The following is a 9,104-nucleotide window of genomic DNA, read 5'->3' as shown; positions in this document are numbered from 1 at the left end:
TAAGTGCCTAGAACAATTCCTGGCACCTACTAAGCATGTCCGTGTTATTTATTACTATTATTATTTTATTGTCATTTTTCTTCAGTACTGTGTCCTCAGCTTCTTCCTAGCACCGCGCTTGGCACATAGGCATTTAAAATACTTGCTGAATGGATGGTGACTGAAGGAAAGAAGGCACTTCCCCACCTTAACCAGCAGGTGGCGCGTGGACTCAAAGAAAAGTTAAAACTGGTTCGGCTTCTACACCACTCGGCCAACAGATGTCGCTGCAGTTCCCTGGCGGCAAGGAACCCAGGCTGAGCCAGTGGTGCAAGTGGATCAGACAGGACTCTGGACGAGTATTCCAAATGGAGGAGCCAGAAAGCTATAATTGTATTAAAAAGTCAAAGTCAAGAAAGCTAAGGATAAATTATGTTTTGCATGATTACATATTCTAAAGCTGCATTTTTTTTTTCTGTTTTCTCACTCGATTGAGCAGCAGCAACAAGGAGCTGGCCATGCAGGCATCTTATGTAACTGGAACCTCAGTTCAGTGAGGGGGGAGATTGTGGGAGTCAAAGGGAACGAGCATCTGATATGCAGCAGCAGGAGGCCACAAGCCCTGCATGATGCGTCTCCCCTGTGCTGTGGATTTCTGTGGGGCAGGGACAGTGCTCACAAATCTTGTCTGTGAGCCAGGACTGGGGACAGGAAAGAGAGGGGGGAGCTGGGCCCCTGGGGGGAGTGTCTGGTCTGGTGTGGACAATGGGCCAGAAAACCAATGAGGACGAATAAAGGGTGGGTTGGGAGTACAGGGGCAGGAACAAGAGGGTGAGGTAAGGGAAGCAGAGGGACTCTTGAGCTGCCCTGATGCTCTGGGTGGGAGGAAGGCATCCCAGGCAGAGTGTCCTATGTAAGCAAAAGCATGGGGCTGGGAATACCCGGCTCAGTTACTGAAACGGGAGCAGTTTGGTGTAGCTGGAGGATTGTGTGTAAGATGCTGTGTAGTGGCCCTGGTCGGTGTGGCTCAGTTGGTTGGGCGTCATCTCGGATCCCAAAAGATTGTCGGTTTGATTCCTAGTCAGGACACATGCCCGGATTGCAGACTCGATCCCCAGTAGGGGCGGGAGGGGGGTACGCAGGAGGCAGCTGATTGATGTTTCCCTCTCACATTGTTTCTCTTTCCCATTCCCTTTCTCCCTCTCTCTCTAAAAATCAATAAAACTATATTTTTAAAAAACATGCTGTTGGCCTGGCCGTGTGGCTCGGTGGTTGAGTGTCGACCCGTGAACCAGGAAGTCATGGTTCAATTCCCGGTCAGGGCACATGCCCAGGTTGCAGGCTTGATCCCCAGTGTGGGGTGGGCGGGAGGCAGCCGATGACTGACTCTCTCATCAGTGCTGTTTCCGCATCTCTCTCCCTCTCCCTTCCCCTCTGAAATCAATAAAAATATATTTTTAAAAAGATGCTGTTCAGTGAGACTGGAGGACAGGGTGAAGGGCGGGGAGTGTATTAGTTATATAGTGCTGGCAGACTAGCTGGTCTAGCACTTTTTCTTTTCTCCTCCAAGTCTTTTAAAAAGATACTGGAGTCCAGGGCCCACCAGCCTGGCACAGTCCTAGCTTATCCCTGTCCCCGTGTAATTATTAACAGTGACCCCTTCCACCCTCCAAGGCTTCCTAGCGTGGATGGTCACCTTAGTTAGGGACCGCTGGTGTGCTTCCATGATCACAGTGACCCCATCTTTACTGAGGGCAGGAGCAGGCTCTGCCCCACCTCAGCTGCTACTCAGTGAGACAAGAGGCTGAGGAAGAAGGAGTCTTATGCCTGGGACCTCAGAGATTGGGGGTCCAGAACAAACCCCTTTCCCCTCTCAGGCAGAGGTGGAGATGCCTTTCCATGAAGAAGGGTCCCCCAGCAGGGTTTCTGCCTGCAGGAGGCTGGGGTGGGTTTGTGAGGCCTGCTGGTGGCTGCCGATGGAGGCTGCGGAGTCCTCCCACCCCTTCCTTGTTTGCTTCCTTTTCCCATCTCCAGGCCACCACCGCCTCAGTCTGGCTGCAGGAGGCAATGCCCACCGGGGTGTGGGCACAGAGTTAGGAGGTGGGGCAGCCCGGAGCCAGATAGTCAGACCCAGCGCAGGGCAGGAATGGCCCCCAGGGAGCATCCTGGGCTCTGGCTCTGCTTTGCTCCTGACGTCCTGTGTGACCTGGAGGAGGGCTGCTGGGCTTTCTGGGCCTGTTTCCCCACCAGCACCAGGACAGGTTAGTTGAGGGGGTCTGCGTGGGACTGGCCAGCCCTGAGTAAATGGCCTTGAGGCATCCCTCAAGAGAAGAAGGTGGGGCAGTGAGGGAGCGGGGAGGGGTGGAGGAGGGCATTCTGAAGGAGCCGAGCGCATTACCCAGGAATATTAACTGCCCCCGTCACTTCTCCCAGTCCGGAAAAGGCCATGCCCATAAATTAGGGCCATGAGTCTGCCAGGCAGAGACTTACTGAAGAAGGAGATGGACTCCAGTGAGAGCAGGCGGTGCCTCCGGAGGTCACAAGCCCCGCCCCAGCCGGGACAGAAGGAACATGGAGCCAGAGACGGGCGGGGATGTCCAAGGTCAGAGTTGGACTGGCCCAGGATGGCAGGAGCCGGCTCTGCTGTGTTCCCTGCTGAATCCCCAGCACCCAGTGCACAGTAAGATCTCAGGAGATATTTCTGATTAAGTACCAAGGGACAGGTTTCAGACTGAAAGCCCACCCTCTGGACTCCAGCTGGGCCCTTGCTGGTTCCCACCCAGACCTGAGGGGCATGGAGAGGAATGGGGTCACGGAAATGAACCCCTCAAGGAGAAGGCTCCCTGTGTTTCTGAAAGGAGGTTTCACATTGTTTACAGGGTCACAGAACGCTGGGGAGTCTGACACGTTCCTCACAGTGCAGAGCTGATTTATGTCTGTCACTTTGCCGACAGCGACACACCTTTTCTCTCCCTCTCCTGCTCTCTACCGTGCCTGCTCTCTCAGGGGACACCCTGGACGGAATCTTCCCCTGCAGTCCGTCCCCTGCAGTCTCCTGCCCACCTCATATCCAGCAGCATTCCCAGCATGTAGCCATTCCGTGGGGGCCCTGGCACGGATGAGAGGGGGTCTGAAGCAGGAGGGTAGCATCAGGGTGTCAGGGCAGGACAGATCCCTCCATCTCACCTTTCCCTATAAGGTATCTTCTGGACTCCTTATCCCCTGGCCCATCTGCCTCCTGTAGGCACTGCTTAGTTCTGATTCCTCTCGATGCTTCCAGTGCCCAGCATGAGGTCTGCCACAAAAAGGAAGGGCAGAAGGAACCAGTAAGAGGCACCGTGGAGGTCTCCTGTCCCACATGTCACCCGACTCCACTTCCTTGCCTTTTTGGAAGGTGGGAGTCGCTCTACTACCGCCCAGTGGAGAATGTGGGGGACGCAGATCCCGCTTGCCCAAAGGCATCCTCCCAGCCATGAATGGTCTCCCAATTCTCAAACTCACAAAATCTTCCTGCCTGCAGGCCTTTGCACACGCTGACAACTTCTGAGCGTTCTCTGTTCTGCAAACTCCTACCCATCCTTTTGCGCCCCATTCAAATGTGATTTCCTGGAAGAAGTCTCCCTGGGTTGAGTCAGGGGTTCTTACTCTGAGCTTTCAGTGTCCTGGGACTTCTTTTCTCTAAACCAGGGGTCCTCAAACTTTTTAAACAGGGGGCCAGTTCACTGTCCCTCAGACCGTTGGAGGGCCGAACTATAGTTTAAAAAAAAAAAAAAACATAAAAAAAGAGGAACAAATGTAATAATCTGAACAATAAAGATTTAATAAAAATAAATAAATAAATAAATAAATAAATAAAACTATGAACAAATTCCTATGCACACTGCACATATCTTATTTTGAAGTAAAAAAACAAAACGGGAACAAATACAATATTTGTATTTGCATGTGGCCCGCGGGCCGTAGTTTGAGGACCCCTGCTCTCAACCTTGATTAACTACGACTTCTCCCCAGGGTCGTTAGCTTGTCTGCACTGGTAGAGGCTGAATGCATGGCTGGATTTGCAGAGGAGGAAGGGCTGGGGCCCCTGGGGACCTGTTGGTAGTCTCCTAAGACCAAAGGCCACTGACAGACCGCAAGAGGGTGGCAGCCTAGAGATAGCATTTAATGGGCACGAAGGTTAAATATCAACTGGCACTCAATCAGTTAATTTTTGACAACTATCGATTTGATACTTCGCTTAGAAACAGCTCTCATGTGAAACTCTCCAAGATTCTTGCTGACAATGAACCCACAGCTAATAGCATGTTTTATTTGCCAGGACTTACTGCAGATTTTGGCTCCATTACCAGAGGGCACATCTTTGGAATTGGGGAGGTGACCTGTTAAAGGCAGTTCTTGAACCATGTTAGAGTCACCCCTACTTCTTTGTCCTGGAGGATTGACAGAGAACCCTCTGAAGGTCATTGACAGATGGGAATGCTTCCAGGGAATGTAATCCCTTCTCACGCAGAATGACCGGGGTAGTGGATTTGCTGGGAGGAGATAAGGTCTCGTGCACTGTCTCTGACTCTGTAAAGAGCTAATCAAGGGTGAGCGCGCTCCTGCCCCAAGGCTAAGCTGCGACTGGACTGTGGGGAAGTCCCAGGCAGACTCCTCTGGCAATGAAAGGGACACTCCCAGGAAGAGAGAGAGTGAACACTTTATGAAGAGAGGGTGTTCCTTGGTGAGATGGCTTAGGACAGCGGTTCTCAACCTGTGGGTCGAGACCCCTTTGGGGGTCGAACGACCCTTTCACAGGGGTCGCCTAAGACCATCGGAAAACACATATATAATTACATATTGTTTTTGTGATTCATCACTATGCTTTAACTATGTTCAATTTGTAACAATGAAATTGGGGGTCACCACAACATGAGGAACTGTATTAAAGGGTTGCGGCGTTAGGAAGGTTGAGAACCACTGGCTTAGGAGTGGCTCCTACCTTACCTCCGAGGTCCTTTTCAATGTTTAGAAGGCTCCATTTCTAGGATGACGTGGCCCTAAAGTTCTGAAACGCCAGCATCCTGGATTCTACCATGTGGTTCTAGGGCTCTGAGCTCCTAAATGTGAGATAACCCAGCACGGGCACCATGAGGCAGGAGTTAAGCCTCCTGGCCTGACCCTACTGGCCCAGAACCCACCTGCCTCCTTGCTCCACATACCTCAGGGGTCATTTCATCCACTCCCACGTCTAGGCTGCTTCTCCTCTCGGCCTTTTGCATACGAAGGAGTTCTCACCCCTCCAGCCAGGAGATTGTGGCGTGACAGGGATATGAGGGAGAATCAGGTGATTTGTCAAGAGGGGATGACGCCAAAGCAGCAAACAATGATCCATCCTCTTTCCTGTCTGAATTAACGGCCTCAGTTCTCTGTGGCTGCATTTCCTGCCTGGCAGCCTCATCTGATGCCAGCATTTGTCAGTCCAACTCTATCTCCCCCACACCCCCTCCCCCCGCCCCCCACCACCACTGCTGTGATGAGGAGTGAAAGGATAACAGGATGTAGAGGAAGCTTAGGATCCCAACCTGGCTGTGTATGACCCCCATCTCAGAGGATGAAAAACAGACTGGTTTGGAGAGCAGTGCCATCCCATGGGAAGTCTATGTGCCTGGCTTCGACCCTGCTATGTGCAGTCGGATCCCATTTCTTCCCCACAGCCCAGGAGAAGAAACCAAAGGTCACCGCACCTTAGGGAGGTCCAAAATGCCCTCCAAGTGTCCCCCCCGCCCCCCTCCAAGTGCCCCAAGGTCAGCCCGAATGATATGGCACCACTTACAAGAGCAGAGTATCAGAGGTTATTGCAGACTTTATAGAAAACGGCCCAAGGGATTTCTAGATTTCTTGGGTAGGGGTGGGAAGGCAGGCCTCAAGCCGGTATGCCGAAGGAGCTCGACTTCCTGTGTGCGGCAGCAGCACAGGCCAGCCGTTCTGCCTGACCAAGGGGGTGGGAGTCAGGGAGAGGCAGCCCCCTCCCCACTCACCGATTGTGCTTTGGGATCATGCAGAAGGCAGGGCGCCAAGGCTCTGACCCTGAACAGAAGGGCTTGTGCCTGAGATGGGAGGTGAGACCTCCCCTCCTCTTCCAGAAGGGGTGGGGGATGTTGCATGGCAGCAAGGAATCCTTAGTGGAGAAGAGCCAGATGGATAGGAAAGAGCATATGGGCTCCCAGGCCTTCAGAGCCCCTGTCCTGACCCCTCTCTGAGGCCACGGCGGGTGGGTGACCCTGGTTCTGAGGCCTGACTTCACAGCCCCAGGACCCTCCTTTCCCCGTGGGGAGCTGCTAGCATGGTTGGGGCACCTGCTCCTGTCTTGCAGTGCTGGAGAGCTCATTTTATAGTGTGTCCAGTGGGCACATGCCAGGGATGGATTCCTCACTGGACGCTGGCCTAGTGGGTGGCAGGAGTTGGTACCGAGTGCAAGCTATGGGTGTGTGGGGGAATTGAGAGCCTAAGACTTGGGCAGGGGGATGAAACTCAGATCAGGGTAAAGAGCTGAGAGTTTGAGATTGGGCCAAGCACTGAATACGGGGGGATCAGAGCTCTGGGGGGAAAGGCTAGAGATCAGCTCCACACTAAGGCTGTAATAGGGTGTGCCCCTCCCTGGGGTGGGAGAGACCAACGGAGCTGAGCCCCAAGCCCCAAGGAATGGGGGTCTGAGCCAGAGTGAGGTGGTGGGTGGTATGAAATACAGCCTCTGATTGGGAGAGGGTGCCCCACCCTTAGAGCCCGGAGGTGTGGGTCTCTATGCAGGACGGAGGGCTCAGAGCTCTGGTATGAGAAGAAAGGCTCCAAGTTCACCAAAACCTTTCCATGGGAGTGCTCTGCTTCTGAGACCAGAATGGGGTGCGAGGGCCCCAGCTCTGGGAAGGGAACTGAGGGCTCCAAGCTGGAGATGGGGGTCCTTGAAGTCTAGGGTGATGTTTCCCACTGAAAGGTCAGGGCTCAAAGGCGAGGGTGGTGGAAGCAATCTCAGGGCTTTGGGATTTTAGGAGGTGTCTTGGTGAGTTTTAAAAGGGGGAGGGAGGTTGATGGGTCTGGAGCCTGGGATGAGTGGGTAGGGCTTCTGGAATCAGAAGGGCATCTCTGGGTCTTTGATGGTAAGAGCTCTCAGAGGCTGGGAAGAGGGATACAGCTTGGGGTTTCCATGGGTGTGGGAGGGAAGGGGGTGGTGATGCCAGAATCCAAAGGTTTCAGGCAGGTCAGGGACAGGTCTCAAAAGCCTCAAGCTCGCAAGTGTCTCATACCCACTCCTTCGGGCCAGGTGGCCCCAGTAAAGTCATCAGTTGGCAGGGGCACCCCCAACAAGTGAAGCTCAGAGTCCCGAGCTCGGGGAAGTGGCTCGGGAGCCGGCGGGGGCGGCTGGGACGGGTACGCGGCGTGGGTCAGCGTCCTGTTCGTAGCGGTAGTGGTAGCCCTCCATCTGGTCCCGGCAGGCCTCGCGCAAGTTGCGCATCCAGCGCTGGATGCCCCGGCGGTTCAGGTAGAGCACCATTAAGAAGATGAGGCCGATGAGCGCCAGCACCAGCCCGAAGAAGACATAGGAGGCTTCCAGCTCCGGGCCGGCGAGCTCTACATCTTCGGCGTCGCGGTCAGCGCAGCGCAGCCGCGCCTCGTCCAGGTCCAGGAAAGGCCGGTCTTGCAGCTGCCTCGGGGAGGCGCATCGCAGGCGCCGCGCGTCGGGGACGCGCTCCGTGGCGTTACGCAGCCAGGCCAGCAGGGGGCGCGCGGCGCAGCCGCAGCGCAGGGGGTTGTCGGCCAGCAGCAAGCGCGGCGCGGGCAGGCCGCCATCGCGCTCCAGAGCGCGCAGGTCGTCGGGGCCCAGGCCGGCCAGCGCATTGAGGCGCGCGTCCAGCTGCTCGAGGCGCGGCCGGAGCAGCGCGGCGGGCGGCAGGCGGCTCAGCGCGTTGCCCGCCAGGCCCAGGAGGCGCAGCTCGTCCAGCGGGGCGAGCGCGGCGTTGAGCGCGGCCAGCAGCGCGGGGCCGCCCCGCACCAGCGCGTGGTTGAGCTGCAGCGAGCTCAGCGCCCGCAGCCCGCGGAAAGCGCCGGCGCCCAGGGCGCGCAGCGGGTTGTGGCTCAGGTCGAGCGCCGCCAGACTGGGCAGCCCGTCGAAGGCGCCGTCCTCTACCACCTCGATGTTGTTGTGCGTGAGGCGCAGCGCGGTCAGGAACGGTAGGCGCACGCCGCCCGCCGCCCCCTCCTCCCCATCCGCGTCCTCGCCGGCGAAGGCGGCCGCGCGCAGCACCGTCAGGTTGGCGCCCACGATGGTGAGGTTGCGCGCGTCGGGCGGCACGTCCCGGGGTGGCTGCCGGAGCTCTGCGCCCGACGCGCAGTGCAACAGCAGCTGGGGGCTGCCGAAGCAGTAGCACCGGAAGGGACAGGGCGCGGCGGGCTGGCTTAGCGCCGCCGCCACGAGCAGCAGCCCGGGTAGCAGCGGCCCCCTTGGCTCCGGCTGTCCCGAGCGCGGGGCCATCGCGGCGGCCCCCGCATCCAGCGCCTGGGCCACCGCGCTCACCAGTGAGTTCTGAGCGCTTTGGGGGCGGGTAGGGGGCGGGCGGGGCAAGTCCTTGACCTGGAGAGGCTGGCAGTCGCGGTGGTTCCGTCCGTTGGCTCTAAAATCCCAGGAACCTTCACTTTCCGGGCTGGGGCGAGAGGGGTCAGGCGGGGAGCGGAGCCCCCCGCCCCCGGTGCCCTACTCGCCCTGCGCACTGGCCTCCGGCTTCCGCGGCCGTTCCGGCTCGGAGCCGAGTGGGCAGGGTTTGCCTCCCCCCTCCCCGCCTCCCGTCCTCCTCCTCCGCCCCCAGCGGAGTCTCCGCGCCCTGCTCGCAGAGAGGCGGGGTGGGAGGCTCCCTCCCGAGAATCTGGGCTTTTGACTGCTGTGCTTTCTCGTCCCCGCTCTCGGGTTCCGGATCTGCTGAGAAGTTTGGCTCTCCCAGGTTCTCACTGGCAGCCTCCTCGTCGACCTCACTTCCCATGTTTAAGCTGGATCCTTCCTCTTACCTCTCCAGCACGTGCGGGGCGGGGCTGGACCTAGGAGCGCAGGCAGGTGGGTCAGACCAGGGAGCGAGCATTTGGTGGCAGGACGTCAG

At 57.1% G+C, this 9,104-nt stretch overlaps 1 protein-coding gene across 1 annotated transcript; it reads right to left on the bottom strand.

Moving 5' to 3' along the window:
• Window positions 1–5,806: 5,806 nt before the first annotated feature.
• On the bottom strand, window positions 5,807–8,743 carry TPBGL (trophoblast glycoprotein like). Its single transcript, XM_070426861.1, has one exon. It carries the CDS (start codon window positions 8,486–8,488, stop codon window positions 7,331–7,333), a length of 1,158 nt encoding a protein of 385 aa, XP_070282962.1. The 5' UTR covers window positions 8,489–8,743; the 3' UTR covers window positions 5,807–7,330.
• Between the last annotated feature and the right edge of the window lie 361 nt (window positions 8,744–9,104).

This window comes from Myotis yumanensis, unplaced genomic scaffold, assembly GCF_028538775.1.
Source record: "Myotis yumanensis isolate MYYU_CA2020_CCGP unplaced genomic scaffold, mMyoYum1.0.hap1 SCAF_10, whole genome shotgun sequence".
Classification (NCBI taxonomy): Eukaryota; Metazoa; Chordata; class Mammalia; order Chiroptera; family Vespertilionidae; genus Myotis; species Myotis yumanensis.
The sequence above is the reverse complement of the archived record's forward strand: the minus strand, read 5'-3'. Positions and strand labels throughout refer to the sequence as shown.

Bases quoted from the DNA above. Each gene is read 5' to 3' on its own strand.
- TPBGL (XM_070426861.1), bottom strand. From the start codon at position 8,488: ATGGCCCCGCGCTCGGGACAGCCGGAGCCAAGGGGGCCGCTGCTACCC.